At 41.2% G+C, this 27,665-nt stretch overlaps 1 protein-coding gene across 1 annotated transcript in view; it reads left to right on the top strand.

The window, feature by feature from the left end:
- Positions 1-27,665, top strand: part of USH2A (usherin) — an 837,143-nt gene that overhangs the window by 486,823 nt on the left and 322,655 nt on the right. The window contains 1 exon segment of the mRNA XM_021064292.1: positions 6,033-6,212. Within this exon segment, the coding sequence (XP_020919951.1) occupies positions 6,033-6,212 (180 nt within the window).

Raw genomic sequence — 27,665 nt, 5'->3', positions numbered from 1 at the left:
GTTGCCAATACTTTCTGATAGTCTCCATTAGGAGGTGTGGCGTGGAAGTCCGGTGTGTGAATATCTAGGAAGCAGCCCCAGGAGATTTTGACCTGGGGAGTCCTGGACCTCGGGTCGAGACGATCCCATCGTGCAAAGAGTTGAGTGCAAGCCCCAGTTCCAGCCTGATGGCACAGACCACAGACAAAGAAGGTGGATGAGGGGGCCTCCAGTTCAAACGCGCAGTGCCTGGGGAGTGACGGGGAATTGTGTATCCAGAACACAGACTCTTAACCAGGCTGGCACCATCTGCTTATACTCACAAATAGGGACAGGACTGGTCACCTGGGATAGGAACTGATTGTCCTTTTAGCCTTTTCTAGTTTGATGCTTGAGGCTGAACCAACAGGGCTGCATTTTCCAGCCCAGGGAGAACAAAGTAGATGCAGTGAAAAGTAGTAAACCAGGAAGTTCTTAAGAGGGGGGACTGGAAGACCTGCGTTTTTAAGATGTCGTTTCCCACCCCCCCCCGCCGCCCCAATATCTAGAAGCCCAAGCCGGTAAAGTGCTGAGGAAGAAAGAGAGGTCAGGCAGAGCTGAAATCTCCAGCTCCCGTTTGGGTTTTGAAGCTGGAGATTGTTAAGCTTCCTGGAGGGCTGAACCCCTGTGCGGCTGCTCTGGGTCTGTGAACTGAGCTGAATGTGAGTCGAGAGGAGAGAACATTAAACTCACTCAGCTGCGTGGTTCTTGGAGATGTACAAGTTCTTTTTTTTTTTTTTTTTTTTTTGAGCTGAACGAAATGGTTATGTAATTGCATACTTCTCATAATTATTCAGTAATTATATACTTCTTATAATTACTGAGTAATCATTGTTCTATAACTAGGACTTAATGTTACAACTAATTGTATAATTACCATGTATTAATGTTATCTGGGAAACTTCGAATAAAGTGGTACTTAATATATTTCCCCTGCCATGCCATTTTCAAAGCTGGCAATAGTGTTTGTTTTACAGCTAGAAATTTGCTTCCCGGACAAACAAACAAAACACAAGGAGAAAAAAGGAAAAAAACCTCACCAAGATTATCATCAGAGATGTTAACTCCTTGGGCTTACAGGTGTATCCACGTGAAAGTCATAAAACCATATTCTCTTGGCTTATTGTTATACTTTTCATTGATGTTTTGCAGTTTGCCATCTTTTGTAAGACGTGCACAGTTATGCTGCTTTAGAAGCAGCAGGGCCTGTCACAGGGGAAGCTGACCTTTTTGAAATTTTACAGCTGCTCATGTGACAGAAGCAGTGGTGTTTCAGCTGTAACTGAAGAGACTTTCGAAGAGACAGATGAGGTGGGAACTTGCGAGGATCTTCACATGCAGAGAATGGAGTGTGTTCTTAGGCAGTGGTTCAGAGGGATTCAGGTTCATCTTCATCAGGTTTCCTGAGTGTGGCAACTCTGTCTTACTGGTTTAGGGCACACTCTCATCAGCACCTAGCAAAGTCTACCCTCTGCCTGCTGTTGGAGCTCCCAGTCGTAAAGCATCTATGAAAGCCAGCAAAGCGTAATTTGGAAATGTCTTTTCGATGCATTAGGAAATCACCAACAGCTTGTTGGTAGGTTTCAGAACTTGTTAATATGTGTTGCACACATATAGCTATGTTGTCTATTTTCAATTTGCCAACTTTAGACCATTCTTAAGCTGTGAATATGTCTTTATCATGTTCCTAAAATTGAATAGAAATTATTGGTCTCATGTTTTAGCCCGTAAGTATCGTTTATTTTCTTTCGGACAAATCACTCCTTTGGATATGCCAATTTCAAGTTTAGAGTAATAAATTCTTATACGAACTAGGGATTTCTTCTGTTCATGGGAAACACATAACATACTTTTGTATTTTGCAGCAATAAAAATTTCAGCTGAACTCTCCAACCTGGCGTTATAAATATCTTTGCAAAATTTTTGCATATCTTCAAAGCATTTCTCTGCCTTACCCACATTTTATGAGAATTCTCACAACTAGATATGAGCTCCTCTTTTCATCACTTGATCTTTATTAATTTTAGATTTTGAAGTACAGCCTGATGGAAAATGGCCCAGCGGTAGTGACTGAGTTTGATGTTGTTTTATTAACTGAAAGACCTTAGAACTTTGATTAAGAATACATAGGTGGGATAATGTGAGGAAAAAGAATGTATACATGTATGTGTAACTGGGTCACCATGCTGTACAGTAGAAAAAAAATAATAATGTATTGGGGAAATTCAGAAAAGAAAGAATATGTTGTTGGGTGGAGGTAGGAGGGAATATAGCAGGTAGGTGATGGAGAAAGTAAAATGTGGGATAATTCTTAATCACTTGCTAGTCCTGAATATTTGTCTGGGAGGTATCAGTGGTACAGATTACAACAGAAACAGTAGCATTCTAGGCAGCTGTTAATGAATATCTGTTGTAAAGAAATCTCACTTAACCTTCATAATAACATGACCATCGGAGGAGTATTATCATCCCCAGTTCACAGAAGAAAAACCCAAGGTTTGGAAATATTAAATAACTTACAAAGAACACACTACTCAAGAAAGGCAAGGATAAGTTCAAATCCAGACCTCTCTCATCACCAAACTTAAGCTCATCCCTTTGCAATATACTCCGCTACTAAACTGTAAAAATACAGTACTGTGTAAATCTTGCCAACTATTAAATTTTGTCTACTGTACCGTGCAAGATCACTCTTCATATGTGGCCATCTTTTACTTTTTTTTTTCTTCATTTTTCTTTTTTTTTAAATGCCCAAGCTGGCGGCATGAGGAAATTTCCAGGCCAGAGATTGGACCCATACCACAGCAATGATCTGAGCCACTGCCATGACAATGCTGAATCTTTAACCTACGGAGACGCAAGAGAGCTCCATCTATTACATCTTAAAACATTTAATCCATAAAGATTATGTCAGTATCCAGAGATCTTGCTTTGCCCTTGAAATCCAACATCATGTGTTTTTTATTCATTTTCTCTATTTGTAGATCAAAGGCACATATAGTAAAAAGTGTTTTGGCAAAGGAAAAAGGCTATTTTAAATAAATATCACCCACTTTGTTTTGTTTTTTAAGTTTTTTTGAAGTATAGTTAATTTACAAGGTTGTGATAATTTCTGCTGTACAGCAAAGTGACCCAGTCATATGCATATCCACATATCCACTCTCTCAGATTGTTTTCCAACATAGATGACCACAGAATACTGGGTAGAGTTCTCTGCACTATACAGCAGGTTTCTATTGATCAGTCATTCCATAGACCTCCATGTGCATATGCCAATCCCAGACCCCAAGTCCATCCCTCCCCCCATCACCTGTCCCTTTTGGTAACTGTAAGTTCTCCAAAGTCTGTGAATCTGTTTCTATTCTGCAAATAAGTTCATTTATATACTTTTTTGGATTCCACATATAAGTGATGTCCTAAGATGTTTGTCTTTCACTGTCTGACTAGCTTCACTTCGTATGATAGCTTCTAGGTCCATCCATGTTGCTGCAAATGGCATTTCATTCTTTTTACGGCTGAGTAATATTCCATTGTATATATATATGTACCACATCTTCTTTATCCATTCCTCCTTTGATGGACATTTAGGTTCCTTCTCTGTCTTGGCTGTCTGCAGTAAATAGTGCTGCAGTGAACATCAGGGTGCAGGTATCTTTTCGAATTATGGTGTTCTCTGGATAGATGCCCAGGAGTTCGATTGCCGGAGTCTACGTTAATTCTGTTTTTAGTTTTTTGAGGAGCCTCCATAGTGTTTTCCATAGTGGTTGTACCGATTTACATGCCCACCAACAGTCTAGGAGAGTTCCCTTTTCTCCACACCCTCTTCCAGCATTTATTATTGTAGACTTTTCGATGATGGCCGTTTTGGCTGGTGGAAGGTAGTAAGTACCTCATAGTAGTTTTGATTTCCATTTCTCTAATAATTAGTGATGCTGAGCAGCTCCTCATGTGTTTTTTGGTCATCTATATGTCTTCCTTGGAGAAACGTCTATTTAGATCTTTTGCCCACTTTTTATTTATTTTTTTTTATATTGAGCTACAGGAGGTATTTATGTATTTTGGAGATTAATCCCTTGTCAGTTGCTTCATTTGCAAATATTTCCTCCCATTATGTGGGTTGTCTTTTTGTTTTCTTTATGGTTTCCTTTGCTGTGCAAAGCCTTTTAAGACCTAAATGTAAGACCGTATGCTATGAAACTCTTAGCAGAAAACAGGCCAAATGCTCTCTGACATAAACAGCAATATCTTTTCAGATCCACCTCCTAGAGTAATGACAGTAAAAACAGAAATAAACAAATGGGACCTAGTTAATTATCACTCTTCTTAATCATTCTTTTTTCCTGTGTTTTAAGAGTAAGTATAACTAAATTTTACTAAATAAAGTAATAGTTTGAGAGATTTTCCCCATGGAAACTTTTCAGGAAAGCATCTAACATAACAAGTGGGATAACTTAGTTTTATAACATAGTTTTCAGTTGTAGCCCTATTCTTATTTCAAGCCTAATTGCTAACTGTTCTCAACCTCGAATGTAACCCAGTTGCATAGAAGAGGAAGATAACACAATGTGATCAGCCAGCCATATTTTCCTATATCCTAGACATGCTAAGATTTGAGAAAGGGTTTGCTAAAGTTTTGGAAGGATGGTGGGTCCCCATGACACCCCATTGAAGATGATCCTTCTATATAGTTAGGCAGCTGCTGCATTTTCCCATAGAGCTAAGAAATAGATCTTCTTGGAGTTCCTGCCATGGCGCAGTGGATTAAGAATCTGACTACAGCAGCTCAGGTTGCTGTGGAGTCATGGGTTCGATCCCCAGCCCAGTACAGTGGGTTAAAGGATCCAGTGTTGCTGTGGCTCTTGCATGTACCCCAGGTATAGCTCCGTTTCGACTTCTAGCCTAGGAACTTCATATGCCACAGCAGCAGCTATAAATAGGAAAAAAAAAAAAAAGAAAGAAAGAGGGAGGGAGGGAAGGAAGGAAGGAAGGAAAAGAAAGAAAAAGAAAGAAAGAAAGACAGAAAGAAAGAAAGAAAGAAAGAAAAAGAAAGAAAAGAAAAGAAAAGAAAGAAAGAAGGAGGGAGAGAGGGAGGGAGGAAAGGAAGGAAGGAAAAGAAAGAAAGAAAGAGAGAGAAAGGAAGGAGACACATTACTTCACATCCCTCTTAAGGATATTTTCAGGATATTCTGCCCAATTCTAATTTGAAGAGGCATTCATTAGAAAGCCTAACCTCTCAAGCAAAATGAGCAGAAGATAACCCAAATGGTAATAAGTGAAATATATGACATGTATATTTGTATGTCCTCTTTATATCCAGAGCCATTTGTTTTGGAGGAGAAGGATGTGATTTCTTTCCAGTCTGTGCATCAATGAAAACTCAAGGATTAAAAAAAATCCTCCAATGTACATATCCATTGATCAGATTATTTATCTGCAGAGTATCTTTACTTATATGCATGATACTTGTGACTTGATTCATACTGTCTTAGAATATCTGTTCAGTTGGAGTTCCCGTCGTGGCTCAGTGGCTAACAAATCCGACTAGGAACCATGAGGTTGGGGGTTCAATCCCTGGCCTTGTGCAGTGGGTTAAGGATCCGGCGTTGCCGTGAGCTGTGATTTAGGTTGCAGACATGGCTCAGATCCTGCATTGCTGTGGTTCTGGTGTAGGCCAGTGGCTACAGCTCCAGTTAGACCCTTGGCCTGAAAAATCTCCATATGCCACGGGAACAGCCCTAGAAAAGCCAAAAAAAAAAAAAAATATGTTCAGTTATTTTGTACTGAGAACCTAACATCAGCGTAGAGACCATGATATTAACTCAGGTAACATTTTGTTCACAAAATAGTAAAATAAAAGTGCACATGTTGATAGTAACACATGTCATGCCAGTCAGAGTATTGACATATAGTCCTGTTGAGCGCTGTGTATTTAGAAAGCAAAGAGAATATTCAGATAATAGCAGAAAAGACTCTTTAGATGTGTACTCATTTAAATAATTTTCTTCTTTGATCAGCGGACGATAACTACACTCTTCTGCATGGCACACAAACCATGCACAGGGGCGAAGAGACCGACGGCTGGATACCCGTCGACGGCTTGGTTCCTTTCAGTAACTACACTGTCCAAGTGAATGTTTCCAACAGCCAAGGCAGCCTGATAAGTGACCCCGTAATGATTGCAATGCCGCCAGGGGGTAAGTCCTTGCACAGCACTGGCCGTCTAAATGTATGTAAACGCCCCAGAACCAAGTCTCCATGGAACACCTGGTTTGTTGTTAGCATTATTATTATTATTTTTTTGCAACTTCTCAGTTGTGTTTCTGGTTGTTTGGGTGGTGGTTGTGTTTTATGGAGACCACTTTTCATCTCACGCTGCGTCTGTGTCTTGGTGTGTGTGTATACGTACATACAGCTCTTGCTTTATGCATGTTAGGAAGATTCGGAAATGCTTTTTTGTCTGAGACTTCCTTGAGAGTCAAGATTTATATTTTCAATTTGAGCTTTAGTTTTCTCCTACAAGTGGTTGTTTGTCCTGTGTTTTTTTGAGACTGGTTTACATGTGTATCTCAACCATTCATTTGACAAAAAAAGGAGGGCGGTTGAATAGGAAAACTCTATTCACACCACTAGGAAAATACCTTTAAATTCCAGGTCCTAACGCTTAGAGTTCAATAGCGTCACTTTCATATGTAGAATGTGACACAATCTGGCTATTTTTAAACCTTTCTATAAAAACAGACTGACTCGACGATTTAGAAGTATTACTGTTACCTGCAATCAAGTCCACTTTGGTTTTCACTGTTTATGGGAACTAACTGCTAAGACCAAAACCCTCCCTTAGGTTGATATGTACAGCCTTGAAGAGAAATCACACCTCAAAATAACGAAAGTGTGGTTCTCAACTGAATGTTTAGAAATGTATGTTTTCTGAAAATACTAAAGGAAAAGGACCCCAGGACACTCAGCATCTGCTTGTAGCCCAGCTTCAGGCATTGGTGTGTTACGGACGGGAGGGTGATCTCACTGTCTTATTTAGGGCAACAAGCTACAGAAGTTCCTGTCTGGTCACAAAGGGTATAAATAAGAGCCACAGGAGTTCCTGTTGTGGCTCAGTGGTTAACGAACCCGACTAGCATCCATGAGGATGCTAGTTCGATTCCTGACCTCGCTCAGTGGGTTAAGGATCCAGCATTGCCTTGAGCTGTGGTGTAGGTTGCGGATGTGGCTCAGATCCCAAGCTGCTGTGACTATGGTGTAGGCTGGCAGCTGTAGCTCCAATTGGACCCCTAGCTTGGGAGTGCGGCCCTAAAAAGACAAAAATAAAATAAAATAAAAAAATAAGAGCAACAAAGATCTTATTACCAGAGGAAAATAAGGGTTGATCTACAATTTGGAACCCCTCTTCAAGGGAAAATTCACTGCTTGCTGTGTCATAAAAACTACTCACTGTTATGTACCTTTCATGACAACATATGAGTGGATGTTCATGAAAACACTAGAAACTCTAAATGGCAGAAGCCACATTGCATAAGAAAGGAATGCTTAAAAGAAACGTTTAGAGCTGATCAACTCAATTGCATATTTTATGAACTTACAATAGAAAAGGGAATTGAATCCAGGTTGGTGCCTCTTTAAGGACTAAGACCAACAGAGTTCCCTGGTGGCCTGGTGATGAAGGATCTGGCATTGTCACTGCTGTAGCTCAGGTGTGCTTCTTGGCCCTGGAACTTCTGCATGCGGTGGGCATGGTCAAAAAAAAAAAAAAGAAAGAAAGAAAGAAAAAAAAAAGCATTCAGACTAAAAACTGAAACCAAAACAAAAGAAAGCTTAGGTATTCATATCTTCCTTTTTCACTCTAACCCCGTCCACTGGAAGGGATCAAAAAAACCTGCGATGACTATACCTTCAGTATTTAATTCCCTTCATTCATATGTAGATAATAAAGAGTCATTAGTGCTTTAATGGAGATTTTTCAGTAACATTTTCTTAACAGAATATGTGGAACATTGGAGGAGTCACAGGTTCGTTTTTTGACATTTACATTGATTTAGCTAGTTTGTTATATATAGCAATTTGCACTGTATTCATAAAGGGATTAATTAAATTCATTGCCCGTATGTTTAGGAGTGTATGGTCAAATAATTTATAATACAGTGCGTGCATATCTGCGATTTGGTTAAATACAGCAAGCTCCCGTTGCTCCCTCAGCTGTGACTATATCTGTCAGTGGGAGAGTAGAAGGCTTCGTATTATGCAAACAGGAGGAAACGAAATATTGTTTTTTGGTGGCACAGTCAGACCGAAGTCAGCTGCAGAGCTTGTCTTCATTTCTGCTCGAGAGGCTTATCCAGGTCATTGCCGTGATGTTCTAGAAGCCCACACTCCCTGGGCGCATGGGCTTTATTCCCTTCATGTACTCAGAAATCCAGAATTTGGGAGATGTCCCTTAACCAAAAAGAAGAGGGAAATGTCTTCAAAGACAGACCGTGACTCCTCAAGTTTATTGCAGCCATTAGGACAAACTTCTTTCATCATTAGATTGTTGTTGATTACAATTAGGAAACTTATAGCTTTGAAATGATCTTTTTTATGACCTTGTGGCAGTTTAAAGGTGATACCTCATTGATTAAATAGGTTTTAGTTCATGCTTCCTTTTACTTAATGATCTGAAAACATATTATCCTGATTTACACATAAAATCATGCTGAAAAGCATGTGGCATTCACTAGAATATGTGTGTTTAAGTAGAATTAAATTAGGACAGAGAGTTATTAAAGAAATCTTCCATGCCTTTGTCCAGTGAACTGTGTTTCATACCGAAATGAATAATAAATGAACCGGTGTCTAGAAGTGAAGCGACTTATAGGCAGAGACGGTTCTCTGTGCTGTTTTCTTTTCCATTATGTTTGGATTGTTATCATTATTGCCGTTTCCTTGATTTCAATATTAGATCTCTTTTATGGCGATATGGAATTCCTTCTTTCAATGCTGTATTATGCGAGATTTGTAATAATAACTTTGAAAACATAAGAATAGAAAGTTTGGGCAAAACAGAGATGCAAATTTTTTTTTTTTCTTTATCCAGTGTTTGCTATCAAATGTGCTCTGGAAACTCTCCTTTACCCCCTTGCTCTGGCCAAGTCCTGCTCATTTTGTAGGGTGCAGCTTGGAAGTCGATCCATCAGAAAGTCCTCTTTTACCAACCAAAGCTGAGATAGAGCCTGTCTGTATCCCGGAGTCGAGTCCCATTATGAGGAAATTGCCTGTCTCATCTGACGGTGACAATCACGGGTGATACGACCCTGCACAGCAGGGACTCTTTCTTTTTCACATTTTTATCATCAGTGCCTAGACCAAACCTGACACATGGTAGGTGCATAATGAATAATTGGTGAGTGAATGAATAAATAAATAAATCAGTCGGGCTCGCTTAATTACCAGTTTTAAGGTGTAAGCTGATCAGTGCTCGGGACGACTCAGGCTTCCTCTTCTGCCGGGGCAACCGTATATTGTAGCCAGCTGGGACAGTGTGACCTCTTCTGTCCCCTGTGGTCCAGTGCAGGAATGTTGTGGTCATACAGATGCGATTGGGGGTCCAGACGGTAAGGAGAGGGGCAGTACTGGAAGTAAGGAATATTCTCAGATCTCACTCACTCATCCCTCTGGGTCCTTGTGTGCGGTAGTTCCTTCGCCTAAGGAAACATGGGGTAGAAGACGATGGTCCATGCAAGAATTTGCAGGATGATGCTGAACTCAGGTCAGGCTGCTCACGGCTCCATGCTCAAGAGAGGCCAATGTTGGTAGGGAGGAAAGTGTGCTTGTCATCAGAAGGCTGGCCAGCTGGGGCGATGGGGGGCTCAGTGTCCCCTAAAGACCACCTCTGAAGGTTCTGCGTGGCCTTGAAGGTTTTTAAAGGTATAAAAGGAAAGCAACCAGTTACTCATCGAGCTGGGGGTTCGGGGTTGTCCTCATCCCCCACTGTGCGCAGGCTTGTGGACTCCTTGAGATCTTGCTTTAGATGTTCCTGTTCACATAGTTTGGTCAGGAGATGACCGAAGGGGAAGCGAGGGAGAGGTCACCCGATCACCTGTCAACTTCTTACTCTTCATCTCTACGTCTTTGATCTACAGGAAAAAAACCAACCTGTTACACAAGATACTGTGTGATCCAAAGATGTGAAAGGGGAGTTCCCATTTTGGCTCCGCGGGTTAAGAACCCAGCGCAGTGTCGGAGAGGGTGAGGACGTGGGTTCGATCCCTGGCCTCGCTCAGAGGGTTAAGTGGGCATTGCCGGGAACTGTGGCGTAGGTCACAGATTCGGCTCGGATCTGGTGTTGCTGTGGCTGTGCTGTAGGCTGGTAGCTGCAGCTCCGATGGGACCCCTAGCCTGAGAACTTCCATATGCCACAGGTGAGGCCATAAAAGAAAAAAAAAAAAAAAAAAGGATCTGAAAGTGCACTAGGGCCTGAGATGAGTAGAGCAGGGGGAGCCTGGTTTAAAGTGAGTGACCAGACAAAAGGGCCTCCTGCAGAGAGCTCTTTCCTCCAAAAGCTTCTTACAAATGGAGAGGTTAGGGGGCATTTTACCCCCATACATTCTCTTTTCCTTAATGGTTATGAAATGCCTATTTGATGCTAAGTTTCTCTTTTTTTTCTAATGAGAAAAATTATGATTAATGTGCAGTTTTGAGGATGCCAATTATATCGAAATAAAGCTGGGGGGAAAAACATCAAATAACATCTAATTTCAAACCCTTTTTATTTCTATCAGATCTGCCTGTTTCATTACTGTTATTTAATAAAAATCTTATGAAAAAAATAAAACTTTTAACTTTGACCAAAGAAAAGAAAAATATGATTAAACAATATGATAAACTCGGGCTTTTGTATTTCCCACCGTTACTGTATTTTTAGGTTGTTTGTAACAACCTATGCTCAGAGTTACCACTAAGATACTCTCAGAAATAAAGCGTGTACTTAATCTGAGCTCTTGACTAGCATTATAGTACAAGTTCAAGAGTTCTAGGAAAGAAGGAAAGAAATAAAAACAGAATCCAAATGTTCATCCATAAATATGAAACTTACTTATGACCTTTGTCCCTTCAAGGTCCGGAGTTACTAATGGGGTTAGGGTTTCAACTCTTAATGGGGCTCGGTTCATTAGTGTTTTGTATGCATGGAATTCAGCATTCAGTTTAATAAGTGGTTGACATTGGTGATGTCCCTTAATTTGCTTAAATCTAATTGGCTCTTTTATCAGTCAAACCTGTATGGATTGGCAATTGATCAGAAAGGGTCAGCCATGACTCTGCATGTAGTTAAGCCATGGAACCACCGGTTAAGTCTCAAGACAATAAGCCACGGAAGAACAAATGAGCTTAGAGGAGGAAGGCAAAGAAGCTTAGAAGTTTTGCAGGATCTTCAAGTTCAGAACAAAGGCATTATCGAGTATATAAATTTTAAATACACTGCATTTTGCCTCTAGACTGAAACCTTTTTTTTCCAGATGAACTGAAATCTTGTCTGAAACTGTCTTTGTTACATCAAAGAGCTACTCAGAAAGCTAAAAGAGACAGAAGGAGCATAAAAGGGCATAGTTTAAAATGATTAGTGACAAATTCCATACTGACGCGCTAGAAACAGATTTTTTATGAAAGTTTCTATTTTTTCCAAAAGAAATAATTTTGTTCTATCTTCTTCTGAACTGCTTTATTGTAAAAGGAACGCGGAGCTACCTTAGTTTGCGAATTTGATCCAGTTTTCCATGACAGTAAATAATTTTCCTTTAGATGTTAAAAGTGATGAGGATTATTATAATCTACAAACCTACAAAAATACGAGGCTTGAGGAATGGATTCCTTTTCCAAAGGTGTGATATTAGAAAAGCAAACATTGAGAAAGGCAAATGGTTTTGAGTGGTTCATTTTGCAATTTATTTTAGATTGCCTTTCTTTGTCTTGACCTCCCCACAACTTAAAACATCAATGAAAGAACAGGATTGGAATCCATCTGGAATGAACACTGAGGCACATTGTAAAGGTGTAGATTTTGGAATCCTACACACCTAGATTTGACTCCCTTTAGTTTGCTCACTGGCTGAATGACAATGAGCAAATCCACAGACATATCTGAGCCTCAGTTTGTTCTTCTGTTAAACTGGCCTGATGATAATTACCACCTGACAGAGAGTTAAACAATATAGTATAGGTAACATGCTTAGCACAGTGCCTGTCTTGTAAACATTTGGTGCTTGCTATTTTCTTTGTTCAGTTTTTTTTTTTTACTAAGACTCATTCCTGCTGCGATACTGTGATTTAAAATAAGAAATATATAGGAGTTCCCATTGTGGCTCAGCAGGTAACAAACCCACCTAGTACCATGAGGATGTGGGTTCAACCCCTGGCCCTGATCAGTGGGTTATGGATCCGGAGTTGCTGCAAGCTGGGGTGTACTTCAGAGTCACAGCTCAGATCTGGCGTTGCCGTGGCTGTGGTGTAGCCTTGCAGCCACAGCTCAGATTTGACTCCTAGCCTGGGAACATCCATATGCAGCAGGTCTGTCCCTAAAAAAGCCAAAAAAAAAAAAGGAAAAAAGAAAGAAATATATAGGTAATCTTTGTCCCAGTATCTGGCACAGAGCTCCTAAGCCCTTTGGAATTTCCTAAGCAAAGGGAGCTATTTAACAGTCTTTTGTTATGTTACTGAGATGACTTTTGGAAACACCCAAGGAGGGAGCTGCTGGGAAAGCCAACCAGGTGATGAGAAGGTGGAATTTGCAATCCCACCCACTCCTGATCTCCTGGGAACAGGAAGGAATTTGAGATTGATTTCAGGCACAAATGGCCAATGAGTCAATGGATCGTGCCTCTGTAATGAAGCCTCCATAAAAACCCAAAAGGATGGGGTTTGGAGAGCTTGCAGACTGGTAAACACATGGATACTGGGGAGACAGGTAAGTTCAGATAGGAAACAGAAGCTCCGTGCCCTTCCCACATTCCTTGCCCTGTGCATGTCTTCCATCTGGCTATTCTTGAGTTACAGCCTTTGTAATTCATCAGTAACTTAGTAGTTAATGGATTCTCTGAGTTCTGTGAGCCATTGTAGTGAAGTAAGAGAACCCAAAAAGGGGCTTGTGGGAACATCTGATTTATAGCCCGTTGGTCAGAAGCACAGGTAGCAATCCAGTCTTGTGAATGGCATTGGGGTGGCGTGGTGGACAGGGGGCCTGGAAGTGGACAGCGTGTGGGACTGAACCTTCCCCTGGGGAATCTGATGCTCTCTCCAGGTAGAGAGTGTCCAGTCTTGAGTTGAATTGGACTCCCGGCTGGTGTCCAAAGCTTTGCTTAGTAGCACAGGGAAACCCCTCACCCCTCCATATACATTGGAGTTGGCCTACGGAACCCTTTACCTTTGAAGGCTGGATAATGCCCGTGAGAGAGGGTGAGTCAAAATCAGAATCTTTCACACATGCTGGGGAGACGAGGCTGACCTTGTCCTGCTGCATCTCTGTCCCTTCCTACCTGTACCCCTTCAAGGGTGGACATAATACGGCCTGGCCAGTAGCCCTGCTCAGGGAGGGTTGTGACGAGGATTGGATGAAGAAGCAGGAAGGATAAGACGTGATTTCCCTTTTGAAATAACTTAAATATCTCCCTCCATGACCTCCGGATCATAATATTCAGATGATTTGTACATCAAACTCTCCCTGCTTATCTTGGGATTTCAATGGGCAGAAAAAGAGCACGTTTTTTCTTAATAGATTTCTCTTCTGTATTCGTACTGAGCCACTTGTTAAATGCAATTGTGGTGATTGTTTCATTTCCATGATAATGTATATTTTTATTCGTAAATAGATGCTTTTTTACCTTTGTTAAGGCTAACCCAAAGAGAGGAATTTGAATTCTTTGCCAAATGTTTTTTCACCTTCTTCTAACTTTCCTTGAATACATATTTTTTAAAAAGTTAAATCTCGGAATTGAAAGTCTCTTTCATTTTTCACAATGCAAAAGCATGGTAGTTATTCAGACAGTGCACTTTGGAATAACTAAATGAAATGTTTTTTAAAATACAACATAATTTGTGCTTTTTAAAATACAGCATAATTTTTGCCCAATAATATTGCTCAAAGAATAATATGTTTGCTTTTTAAAATACAACATTATAATTTTTTACCCAGTAATATTGCTCAAAGAATGTTACCCATTGATTTTTCATAGATCGAACTATAGAATTACTTTTTTTTTTTTCTTTTTAGATTTTAAGAGACTGGCATTCTCTTTCTGTAATCTATTACCATGCACCCAAATCACCTCAAAACTTAGCCAATTTAATACAACTTGCTTTATTATTTCTTATGATTATAGGAGTTACCAGTTTGGGAAAATACAACTACATCTACTGGTGGCCACAAAAAAATTTTGCCTTTGGACTAGAATGGTGGACAGTCCATCTTGGTATGTTACTGAAAAATGGAAGTGGTTTTGTATTACTCTAGCAAGTCAGTAAAGAGTATGTGGGTCAAGAGAGGGCCTTCTACCAGAAGGAAAAGGAAATGCTTTAAAGGAAGCAGAATGATGACCTGCTCTAGCAGGGGCGGGACCATGCTATCAAATCCTTCTTCTCTCAGGTTAAGTGGTACAACAGCTCCGCCTTAGAAAGAAAAAAAGGAAAGAAACAATCAATCATTTATTATAGCCTTCAATTGATTAGGAACTGAGTCTGAGACTTTTGGCTTGACTTGCTTAGTGAACTTATTTTTCTCCTTCAGTTTCTATAGGAAAGAACTGCATTTTCTTTCCTTTTTCCTCATCTCACCCGAAAACCCTAAGACTAAGAGGAGTGGGCTGTAGGCAGTGCTATGGACCAAGCATACCATCTTAGGACAGGATGGCCGAGGGAATTTGGAATGGCTAGAAGCTCAAAAAGCATGGGATTTCCTGTTGTGGCTCAGCAGTAGCAAACCTGACTAGAATCCATGAGGATGCAAGTTCCATCCCTGGCCTCGCTCAGTGGGTTAAGGATCTGGCAATGCCGTGAACTGTGGTGTAGGTCACAGATGTGGCTTATCTGGCTTGGCTGTGGCTGTGGCATAGGCTGGCAGCTGCAGTTCCAATTTGACTCCTACCCTGGGAACTTCAATATGCTGCAGGTGCAGCCCTAAAAAGAAAAAAAAAAAAGCTCGAACAGCAGAAATTGATAATAATAATAATGTTTGCACATTCAAGCTTCATTTTATTTTATACTTCCAGGAGCTATAACAATGAGAATTGTAAAATATTTAAACATCTTTTCAGTACAGGAGTTCCCATGGTGGTGCAGTGGAAACGAATCTAGGAAGCGTAGGTTGTGGGTTCGATCCCTGGCCTCGCTCAGTGGGTTAAGGATCTGGCATTGCTGCGAGCTGTGGTATAGGTCTCAGACACAACCTGGATCTGGTGTTGCTGTGGCTGTGGCATGTAGGTGGGCAAACATAGCTCCGATTAGACCCCTAGCCTGGGAACCTCCACAAGCTGCAGGTGCGGCCCTAAAAAAAAAAAAAAAAAAAAAAATCTATTCAGTACAATGTCAAGATGCTATTATTTTGTTTTTTTTATGAAATTAATATTCTTAAAAAATGTAAAAGTTTGCTTGCCGTATACAAATATATATTCCACCAGCATGTGTTTTCCATTTTTTATCTGCTATAAATCCCCTTGAAATTATTTGCAAGATGTAGTTGAAGCTTCAAGGTGCAAGTGGCCACAAGATACTTAAAAATGGAAAGAATGCAAAGACTCTAAATTAAAAAAAAAAAAAAAAGCTGCAGGCTAGAAAAAAGGCTAAGATGGTACATTACCTTATTCAGAGGGTAGAAGGAAAGATGAGTTTGGCTGCCTTTTACGATGTGAAAGCGACAGTGAAGATATAGGATCAATCGGGAGGAATAGCATCCTTTAAAACAACAGCATTCTCCTGCATAAACACATTGTCTTCTTCACCTTCCGCATATTAAAGGCTACGGGATTTGTATGGCATTCAGTTCATATGAATCTTTAGAATAGCTGCACACAATGGTTTACTTCTGTGTATGTCTTCCAAATGCGCTGCTATTTTTCCCCTGGAAAAATCAACCCATTCAGAGTCATAAGGTAGGCAAATTTAATGAATAAAAAGTATTTAAATTCTTAATAAAATAAATGGTATGCTCTGGCAACACACAGAGGGCCATTTAGGTTAACCAGCGCTTTCTCCCCAGTACGTTATGAGAATAAAACCGAGGCATTTATGACTGTCTGAAACACGCTCTCAATCCCTTTATGAAAAACCTTCCCTTCACCTTCTTAGAATCGATAGTTTATTTATCCTGCTCTGTATGTGTGTGTTTGTAAAATTACCTAAGCCAACGAGAAGGAAGGATACATTTTATTTTATAACTTGTGAATTTTCATATTCACCATCTTGACAATGAACTTCCTGCTTATAAAAACACTTTAGAAAGAGACTAACTTCTGAGCTGTGAAGAAGACAGGAGGGAACTTTGAAGTGTGCTTACCATGGACTCAAGAAGCCTCCAGCAAAGGGCTGCCAGCTTCCCACATTTGCATACTCTCCTGTGGTTTGTGTAGAAACACACAGGCCCACACACACAATTAAGTACCATCTTTAGAGCATCCTGGGGCAAGAGAGAGACCCCCTAAAAAAAAAAAAATTTATCACACTTCTCCTACTTTACCAGGGGAGAGGGGTAGGAAATATGATCCCTTTAAGTTCCATTGATATTGAAAAGTTACATTTTTAAAAAGAAGAAGTGCAATTCCCCTTTCTGTTTTTTTTATCTTAGAATAAAGGTTTATCTATAACTTTAAGGTTAAAAAAAATCATGTGTGGCTGACTGGCTGTGCAGTTTGAAAGCATCTTGAAGTTTTATTTGAATTCTCATAGTGCCCTGAAGAAATGCTTGCTTTATTTTTTAAAAAATAATTTCTTATTCTTTCCTTTTTCTTTTGTTATCAAAGATGGACTCACTTGCATAAAATTCTGTGAGCATTTACCTGTCTGCATAAATCTGGTACAAAAATGAGACAAGTTCTTAATACGTGTTACGTCCTTAGGAGATCCTTTTTTCAATCTCTTTTCATGAAGAACTTTGAGAAGACCCTTACTGTATTTCTATAAAGAAACATGACTCACCCAGAATCTAAAGATTCTGCAGAAACTTAATTAAGAATGTACTGTGACAACAGTGGGCAAAGAGCCACTGTGCTATTCGGGAGCATTAATTAATTGGGATCAATGAAAGTAGAAATGTGAGGGTAGCTACTGCATAGTTTTTGAGAGCATTCTTTCTCTTTTCACTTTGATGATCATTTTAGAACTTATACCATCTTGCATTTTTGTCTCAATATTTCATATGCGTGTATCATGCTTATCTGCTCCAAGTATAAATTCATGGTGAGACAGAATGAAAGCAGCAGCAGTGATGGACGGAGGGCTCGTAGTTGGTTGCCTTTCTCTTTCTTTCTCTCTGTCTCCTTCCTTCCCTCCTTCCTTCTTTTCCTCCTTCTTTCCTCCATCCCTTCCTCCCTCCCTCCTTCTTTCCTTTCTGCCTTTCCTTTTCTTCTTTTCCTTCGTTCCCTCCTTCATTCCGCCTCTCTCTCTCTCCCTCCCTTCCCAGATCCCTCTCCTTATTCACCTTGGCTCTAAAGCACTTTCTAGTAAATTAGTGAACTTGCCCTCATGCACCCAGTGGGTGACAGTCGTCTTGTGTTATCTTTGCATCCAACGGGCCATCACCGTTTCCATTGCCCTCTGACTGCCTTGGTCCAGTTTCCCTCTGGGCACCTGGACCCTCCCAGGCTCAGAGCACCGCAGGCTCCTGACCACAGAAGTCTCTTCAGGAATTGTAGCTATTCCAGTCAGAGTCAATGAGATGCCGTGTAGCCAACGGAAGCACAGGTCATGCTCTGGGCTTTAACTTGGAATTCAGTTGAATCTGGCCAAATCGTAGTGCCCTTCAAAGGGTCTGCGAAGGTCACCCACATGGAAGAAAGCCAAGCAGATCTGAGAGAAGGAGGTAGACTGGATTCTGGTGATGTCATTTGATCCCGTGAATCCGGCTCTGCCTAAAATCGTCTTTTTGCCTGGATTAGCCCGTCGTGGAAGCCAACCTCTTTTACTACGTAAGCCTGTGTGTGCTAGGTTTTCTGCCACTTGAAAATAAAAGAATTTAAACCAAACGATGTTTGAAAGAAAAAACAGCAGAGGCCATATAACTTCTTGAAAGTCATACCTAAGTGTTTGCTTTTGTTTGAGCTTCAGTGTGGAGACCTCAGAAAGCAAACCTGATAGGAAACGGTGACCTTGGGTGACCAAGCTGCTGACCCCACGCTGAAGGTGCCCTCTGAGCCTCTTCCTGGGACCATCTTCTAGACCCTTCTCTTCTGCTCTCAGCTCTAGCAACACTTCTTCCCCCCATTGGCTCTTTGGGCTGATTGAAGAAACTTCGCTGGGCTGAGATGCGGGCTTCTCACCTCTGAAGCGGCGGACTTGACCCAGATCAGTGGTTCCCGCGTCGTGACCCAGACCAGGAGTAGGACCAGCAGCGTTTCCTGGGAACTTGTTTCAAATGCACATCTGGAGCCCTGCCTTCAACCTACTGAATCAGAAATTCTGAGCATGGGGCCAGTCTGCATTTTAGGCGGGGCCCCCACCTCGGGTTGTTCGCCTGCCTGAGCTTGCAAACCACTGCACTGGGTCACCTTTAAAATATCTTCACATAAAAAATATTACTTCATCTGTGACTCCATGGCACACTTCTAATTTGGCACAGAGTCTCCGGATTAGCCAGGGTGGAACAGACCCTGAGGCTCAACGTGTCTTTGACTCTGGAAGTTCCATGTTTCAGGACCAGAGGCTTTTCTAATAGGGGTGGGAGGGGGGTGCTGGCCTATTGCCCCCCGTCTCCCTGAAGGGAGCAGGAAGAGGTACCACAGAAAACCAGTGCCAGGTGCTGGGTCCTATCTGTGGCACAAAAGCTGTGTGGCGTTTTGTGCACCGAGGGATTCTCATCAGCCCTGCTGTGAAGACACAGGCAGCTGGCCTTCCCCTGCACTTCAGTCTCGTCACAGCACATCTGTCGTAAGGAGGTCCCCGTGACTAAAAGCTGAATCTCCTCCCTCTGGGGCGTTTTCTCTGCTGCGTGTCTGGGGGCTTCGCCTCCTCTGTGGGACTTTTGAGCTGTGTTTCCTCAGGTCCGTTACATCTTTATCCAGGGTTTGCTGGTTATCAGACCTCCTACTTAAGATTTTTTCCTTCAAGAAAGTAACTAACACAACCCCTGAAGTCATTTTGCAGGTGCCTAGAGAACAATTAAGATAGTTCATCTTTTTTTTTTTTTTTTTTTTTTTTTTTTGTCTTTTTGCCTTTCCTAGGGCTGTTCCTATGGCATATGGAGGTTCCCAGGCTAGGGGTCGAATTGGAGCTGTAGCCCCTGGCCTACGCCAGAGCCACGGCAATGCAGGATCCGAGCCACATCTGCAAACTACACCACAGCTCAGGGCAACACCGGATCCCTAATGCACTGAGCAAGGCCAGGGATCAAACCCGCAACCTCATGGTTCCTCATCAGATTCGTTAACCACTGAGCCATGACGGGAACTCCAAGATATTTCATCTTTTTTTGGTAAAAATAATTTTCTTGGATGTAGTGATTATTTACACTTAGATAGCACTTGCTGTGCGCAGGTGTTGTTTTACATATATTAGCTCATCTATGTCTTGCAAATTCTACAGAAAGCCATTATTTTCCCTGTTTATGCATGAGGAAGCTGAGGGAAAGCGATTGGCTTGCAACGAGTTCCTTAAGGTCATGCAACTAGTAAATGGCAGAAACTGTATTCGAATCTAGAGACGGGGGTTGCAGAAACCCGGTTCTGAAACCACTGTTCTCTTATTTACTTGCAACACTTTCCCCTGACCCTTCATAGCTTCTTTGACTGGCAGTAGCACAGATGCCCAAGCCCCAAGAGTCAGCAAGAGTCTGGAAATGCGACTTGATTCTACAGGGATGCCAGATATAATTTCCACAGTGTCGTTTGCTCGAAACAACAGGTGTTCAAAATGCATCGCCCAGGAACCAGAGGGCTGTTCTCCCTCAGCTTCATGACCCACAGGCTTAAAGGTGACCATCGAAGGCGAAGAAGGAAATTCGGTTAAAACATGTTTTGATAGCCTTACAAAGAAGCACGAAGCAGAAACAATATCGTGGAGTCCACGTTCTGTGTGCGGACGGCCAGTTCAGGCCTTGGGGCCATTCTTTTCCAGCGTTGTGAATAGTAATACTTACGGCCCACCGAGTATTTCGACTAACTTCTTTTATACTCACCATGAATTTATACCTAAGATAAACTCTAGTTAGTAAAGGAGACTATTAACATAACCTCATATTTATCTATGGGGGAGTAAAGACTCATTTAACTTTTCTGAAGATTTTTCTGAATTTTTAGCTCCCACGTCACATGAATTATAGCGTACACTTCTTTCTTTGGCGTATAGTAGAAAATTTAAAATTTCAGATGTGGCTGAAGCTGTTGCTGAGGCGTTTGTGTGGGTGGACAACAGGGATCTCATTAGAACCTGTGCAAATACATTTACCCAAACACGAGCATGTTCAAAATGGTGTCATTCTTGCTACCAACAACTCTGTCTTCTCTTTGGCCCTGTGTTCAACCTGAATTTCGATATATCACGGGAAAGGAAGAGATGTGATCTTCTGACTGTGCATAATTTGCACTCCTGTAAAGAGCGTCTTGATTTATCTAATAATGTTAATTTTGGGGAAATTTTTTAAAAATTCCTTGAAAGAGAACAAGAAAACTATCTGTAAAAAAAAAAAAAAAAAAAAAAAAGGAATGAATGAATGACGGATGGATCCTTTCGTCCCCATGAGAAAACAGTTTTTGATGAACAGATTGAAAGCACATCAGTCGGATGAGGACACTTGGTCCCACGTGGGAGAGTGGAGAACCCAGGTGTGGGAACCGTGAGCTTGCAGGGCAGTGGTTCCCTGGAGAGCGACAGGCATAACCATCTGTCCCTTCTGGGGTCATCAGAGAGGAGGAAGGCTTTCCTCCTCACCGTCTGAGGTTGAGAGCATGTCCATCAAAAAGGGCTTGAATCCTGTTCGTGTGTTTGACTCTGTCGATCAAGGACGCATGTGTCTCAAACTGCGCATTTGTTAAGCACAGCATCCCTCAGACTATCTGACTTTGAACTTCACCACCACCCGCCACCCCCAGCATTTCCATTTATTGATCATGTGACCTCCGGAGAGGTCTTCCTTCCCAGGTCTCAGTTTGTTCCTCTGAAAAGGGAACACATATGTGGTTTGTGATCCCATAACCATCCTCAGTGGGTTTTGGCAGTGGGGGGGTCATGCCCTGGGAAGTTCAGCTGGCACAGAAATAGGGTCCTGACTGTTTGTTTAAAGAGTAGAAAGCACTGCTATTCCCACTGTGGCCCCTTGGTTTAAGAACCCAACATAGTGTCCATGAGGATGCAGGCTCCATCCCTGGCTCCTTCGTGGGTTAAGGATCCAGCGCTGCTACAAGCTGCAGCTATAGGTTACAGATGCAGCTTGGATGGGAAGCGGCTGTGGCCAGCAGCTGCAGCTCTGATTTGACCCCTGGCCAGGGAGCTTTCATATGCCAAAGGTGCAGCCATTGAAAAAAAAAAAAAATAGAAAGCATGATGTGTAATAACCACAACATCTACATGCATTATCTTGATTTAGACTGAAGATTAAACCAACCCCCAAACATCTAAATGCTTATTCTCCTCGATGCTTCCAACACTTGCCTCTGAAAGCTGCAAGGAAGGGAAGAGTGGACGGGTTGTGGTACATTAAATTATGAGTGAGCACTAATTTAAGGATCAGAGATGCTCTCGGGAGTATCACTCCACCGGGAGGAAACGCTTCACCGTCTCCTTCTGTCTCCTGTATTTGTACTCGCTGTCTCGAAACCTCCTTCCCCACACTTTCGAATCTTGATGTTTAATTTAACACAGAGGTCTTTGAGAAGCCCAACGGGGGGTTGTTCCTGATCGTTCTGGCAAAGAGGAAATTGAAATGTACATGTTTTTTTTTTCTCCTTTATCAAAGACAGGCAAGAATCTAAGCTGACATTTTATATCAAATGAATTATGAACTGTGTACTTTGTACCTAAGGGAACAACAACTAAATTAGAGTTTAAGATTTTAAAAAAAAAAAAAAAGGAGAGAGACAAAAATAGGTTGTTAATAAAACATACAGTAATTTCTGCTTTTCTGTGTGATGGCGACAGGACCAAACACAGTCCTTCTTGGAGAACCAGTGAATGAATGCCGCCTGTTCTGAGATCTTTACGATTTAAATAGATTTGAGAAATGTTCTCAGAAAGGATTAGACCTAAATTTCATCTCAGGTGGCTAGGCGATAAGATCAGTGAACCTTTCTTGATCATCAAAGTTAACCGTTACCTTTTTGTCAGTCCTTCCTTTCTTAGCCAAAATAATAGTCATAATAATAATAACATTTGTAAATTCTAACTTCCTGAGAACACATGAGATTAAAAGCTGCTTGACTACGAGTTCCCATGGTGGCTTAGTGGGTTGAGGACCCAACATTGACTCCATGGGGATATGGGTTCAATCCCTGACTTCACTCAGTGGGTTAAGGATCCAGAGCTGCCACAAGCTGTGGTGAAGGTCGCAGATGCCACTCAGATCCCGAGTTTCCGTGGCTGTGGTGTAGTCCTGCAGCTGCGGCTCCAATTCCATCCCTAGCCCAGGAACTTCAGTATGGCACAGGTGCAGCTGTAAAAAGAAGAAGAAGAAAAAAAAAAGTTGCTTGGAGGAAAAAACTATACACAGGGTAAGAAAGATTATCACACAAGAACCGTATTCTCTATCTCCTCTGTTTTTCTGTTAACTCCCACACACAGAGACACACTCACACACAAGCAAATTGCCCTGGTGATTATGAGCATGAATTCTAAAATCAACCAGATTGGGTTCCAATTAAGAAATTAAGTCATACAATCAAGCATGCTTTGCCTCATTTTTGTCTTTCCATAAAGTGGTAGAAGTTGTAGTACATACCTCATGAGTTTGACACTGAGAGAATTATGAATGGTAAATGCATGCAAAGAACGTAACACAATGCTGGTCACTGGTAAGTGTGTACCACTTTGCAAAGGCATAGCCTCCCACCAGATGTGACAAGACTGCGTAGCAACACGCCAGCACCCCACTTCTAATAGCTACTGATTCCTGAAGTACTGGGAGAATTTGAATTATTTTTTTTCTTTTTATGCCTGCACCTGCAGCATATGGAAGTTCCCAGGCTAGGGGTGGAATGGGAGCTGCAGCTGCCAGCCTACACCACAGCCAGAGCAACTAGAGATCCAAGCCGCCCCTGAGACATACACCATGGCTTTCGGTAACGCCTGATCCTTGACCCCCTGAGCAACGCCAGGGGTGGAATCCACATCCTCCCAGACAGTCTGTCAGGTTCTTAACCCACCGAGCCACAACGGGAACTCCTGAATTAAACTCTTAAGGTGAAGGAGAATCCTGTCATGTTTATGCAATATACCCCCAAATTTTTGCAATTACTAATAGAAGGTTCTTGGGAATTGGGGGTGATGTATGCTTTCTTCTTCAAGGCAAAGCTATGTTTTGATTACCATGCTAGTCTTCAAAAATAGATATTCTAATTCAGGCAACATATACATTAAAGAAGCGTTATTAATATTAATACACTTGTTACCTACTTCTGAATTCCCCAGGTACATAAACTGAAAGCTGACAAAATTCCAGGGTATTAATTCTCTGTACTCTCTGATACTGATGCCACACAGTTTAGCACTTGTGTAGGTAAATAACGAGAAACAAATACCTCACTAATATTCTGATTATAGACTGTCTTCATATAAATGAAATTATATAGTTATTAATCATGATTGTGGTCAAATGAGCATTGCTTTTTATTCTCAAAACGATGAGGATTCTGAGTCTCATTCTGATTCTAATTCTATTACTTATCACCTGAAATCATTTCCTACAAGTCTTTCAGCTTTTTTTTCCTGCTGATGACTATTGTTTTATTCTTACTAATAGAGAATGTGAAATTAAAGGCCTATTGAGGCAAGGGATGCCCCATATGTATAATCTGAGGGTTTTAAGACTAGATCTAGTTATTAGTTGAGTAATTAATTAATCAGCTTGAATAGTAGATCCAATCCCATTGTTAAGATAACTTTTATAACCAATCCTCTCTGGTTCTTCCATTCTTAAATGACTAAAAATGTGTCAGCTATTCAAAGATCACTTGATTTCTTGGTTCTTAATTCGGTCCCAAAATACTAGATTCGGTGGCACCATAAGAAAGAGGCTGAGGGAGTTCCCTTGTGATGCATTAGGTTAAGGATCCAGCATCACTGCAGCAACTAGGGTTGCTGTGGTGGCATGGGTTCAATCACTGGCCCAGGAATTTTCACAAGCTGCGGGTGTGGCCAAAAAAAGTCCAGCTCTTAATTATAGTAGTTTATTTTCTTAACTACCTAAGTCTCTTCTTAATTTATTCACTCTTGTTCTCATTAGAAACATTCAACGAGGAGATATTTGATGCACCCTTTCTAAAGAGACTGTTTTTGACCTGGCTTGAATCCACTCATTATTAAAGTTGTCTAGGGAGTTCCCATTGCGGCTCAGCAGGTTACAAACCTGACTAGTATCCATGAGGATGCAGGTTCAACCCCTGGGCTCGCTCAGTGGGTTAAGGTTCTGGAGTTGCTGTGGTTGTGACATAGGCTGGCAGCTGTAGTTCCAATTCAAACCCTGGCCTCATATGCTGCAGGTGTGGCCATGAAAAGCAAAATAACAATCATCATCATAAAGTTGCCTATTAATCTTGCAAAGCATACCTGCTTTTACAAGGGTGAAATTCTTTAGAGAATTATTTAAAATAAAGTGGATGAACACTATTTTGACTAAAAGTGGAATAGACTTACTCCACAGATACTCTCTGTATATATTTTACATTGTTTTTCCAACTGGCGGTAGACTCTTCACAGAGGGCTCCTGTAATCAGATTCTCAAGGAAAAAGAACTTTATGCTGCCTAGACACTAATTTGGATGCATATGATGGTGTTCAAAGTAATGGGAAGACTAAGAGGAACTGAAATGTCAAAAGCAAAGACTTAGAGTGTCTAAATCTCAGAAAGCTCTGTAAGGACAAAGAGTAACATCTGGTGGGTGGCTTGAGATGTAACAACTAGAAAAAAAAAAAAAAAAAGAAAGAAAAATTCTTCTGGACATGAAGGCCACCAACTTCAGGGCCCCTAATTAGTCTGACGAGGTGACAGTTCCCCTCCTAGTTGGACAAATCATGTATGTAATGAAATTCAAAATTCCTCTTTTTCTCTGAGAGCAGTGAGCTGCATCATTTGCAGCTTTGGGGTGTTTCCAAATGAACAGAGGATGAAATCCGTCTGTCTGATGTTTCCGGGTTTACCGATTCCCTGAAACTGTCTTGCAGAGTCATGTTCAGCAATTCTCGAATCTTCAGCCACAAAGATAAATGAAGGCAGAGGTGTGTCGCCTTGGTCCTATGGAGGCTCAAGTGAAGTGGAATCTTTCATAGCTCACCATGGTCCACGCAATTAGTATTCAGAGGTGTCTTTTTATTCTGGTGCCCTTGACCCATCTCTGCCACCCTTTTCTGTATTACTCTTATTATAAACTGCAGCTAGGAATGTTCTTGCCTTTTCTCCATTCTAATTAAGACAGTCTTAGTGAACATTGGGACAGTTTTCCATTTTATGAAGAACAATTACTACAACTAGATCTGCCAGTTGGGTTTCATGTAACTTTGGACAAATATTTACACTGGTTTTGAATGAGGCGTTCTCACACCAGGATAATGTTGGCGAGGTTTGGGGTTACCCTCAGAAATGTAGACCCAAAGGTGTCTGTAAAACCAACAGTGAACCTTGTCCCAGATGTGGGGTTTATTCAACAACATCCTTCCAAATATTTTATTGTGTCACTGGGCTGAGAGGTAAGTGATTGTTTTTTGTTTTTTTATGAAATGTTTTTTTTATGCACACGCTTTCTTCCCAGACAGGGCATTTGTCCTCAATACTTCTCGGTGACCCTGGTGACAACCTTGAGAAAATGTCATCATTTCTTTAACTTGGATCCATAAAACCTACAGCCCTAGCTACGCATCTTGTTTTTCTATTTTCCTCTGGAGGCCTTTCTGGGCATTCTCTGAGCCAAAGTTGACTTGACAAAAGAGGGGAGAAAAAAAACAAAAACTGATAAACAGAGAAAGTGAAACAGAGTAAGAAAGAGATAAGTTTTCCTAATCTTTACCCTTCAAATAAACCACCTGAAAATTTAAATGACAAAATTTAAAACGTTAGTAAATAAACTTCAAAAATGTCTAATTTCCCTCCAAACCTCCTAGCTATAAGATTTCTCCACACCTCAAAGCAATATCCACATTTGCAGTTGGTTCTTGGGATTCCTGGGGACAGATGGGGAAGGGGCGGCAAAAGGAGACCAACCATCTTCTGTGCCAATGAGTGGGGGGCTAAGGTTCTAGCTTAGTCTGGTACCTTAAAGGCATTGCTTAAAATAAGAGAAGTTCGGGATTTGGGGACAGTTTGCTGGACTCAAACAGCCATGGAAATACCTCTTAGCTGTATGCTCTTGCGCAAGTCGCTTTTCTGCTATGGCCCGAATGTTTGTGTGTCTTCCCCAAATTCATACGTTGAATCCTTGCAGCCAATGTCATGGTGGAAGATGAGACCTTGGGATGTCATGAAGGTAAATACCTTGTTTTATCTGCTGGCAAAATAGGACCGTGTTTTAGGGTCAATGTCACATGTGTCTTGGAGGAAATCTAACTTCGTTTACAGCTATTTAATGGTCAAAGCAAATCTAAATCACTTCATGGTCCTCCACACCAGAGCAAAAATTCAGTATATGGTAGAAATAAAATATTTGGGGGAACCTTACATGCTCATGGCTTATCATAAGCTACTTGAGGATAAGAACTATATGTTAGGATTTGTAATTTTAGGGTCCCTTGGCCCCATCCACCATGTGAAGACACAGCAAGAAAGCACCACCCGTGAAACATGGAATTAGTTCTTAGGAGGCTGCATGGCAAACAGGATAAAGGATGGAGATTTGAGTCAAAATACCCATATTTGAGTCCCAGCCTGGCATTTGGAGCAATCACAAGGAACTGTAAAAATAATGCAATAATCACACTCTCTAACTCAATAATAAGGTCAAATGAATGTGGTGTTTTAATATTATTATGCCTATGTTCTGAAATAAAATGTAAGTTTTCTGAATTAACAAAATGTAACATTTCACATTATTTTAACATATGGTAACATTTATTGTATTTAGTTTTCTGACTTTTTTTTTTTTTTTGTCTTTTTCCTTTTCCAGGGCTGCGCCTGCGGTATATGAAGGTTCCCAGGCTAGGGGTCTAAACAGAACTGTTCTTGCTGGCCTACACCACAGCCACAGCAACGCCAGATCCTTAACCAAATGAGCGAGGCCAGGAACTGAACTGGCAACCTCATGGTTCCTAGTTGAATTCGTTAACCA

The sequence above is a fragment of the Sus scrofa genome, chromosome 10, assembly GCF_000003025.6.
Source record: "Sus scrofa isolate TJ Tabasco breed Duroc chromosome 10, Sscrofa11.1, whole genome shotgun sequence".
Taxonomy (NCBI): Eukaryota; Metazoa; Chordata; class Mammalia; order Artiodactyla; family Suidae; genus Sus; species Sus scrofa.
This window is presented reverse-complemented; position numbering and strand designations above follow the sequence as displayed.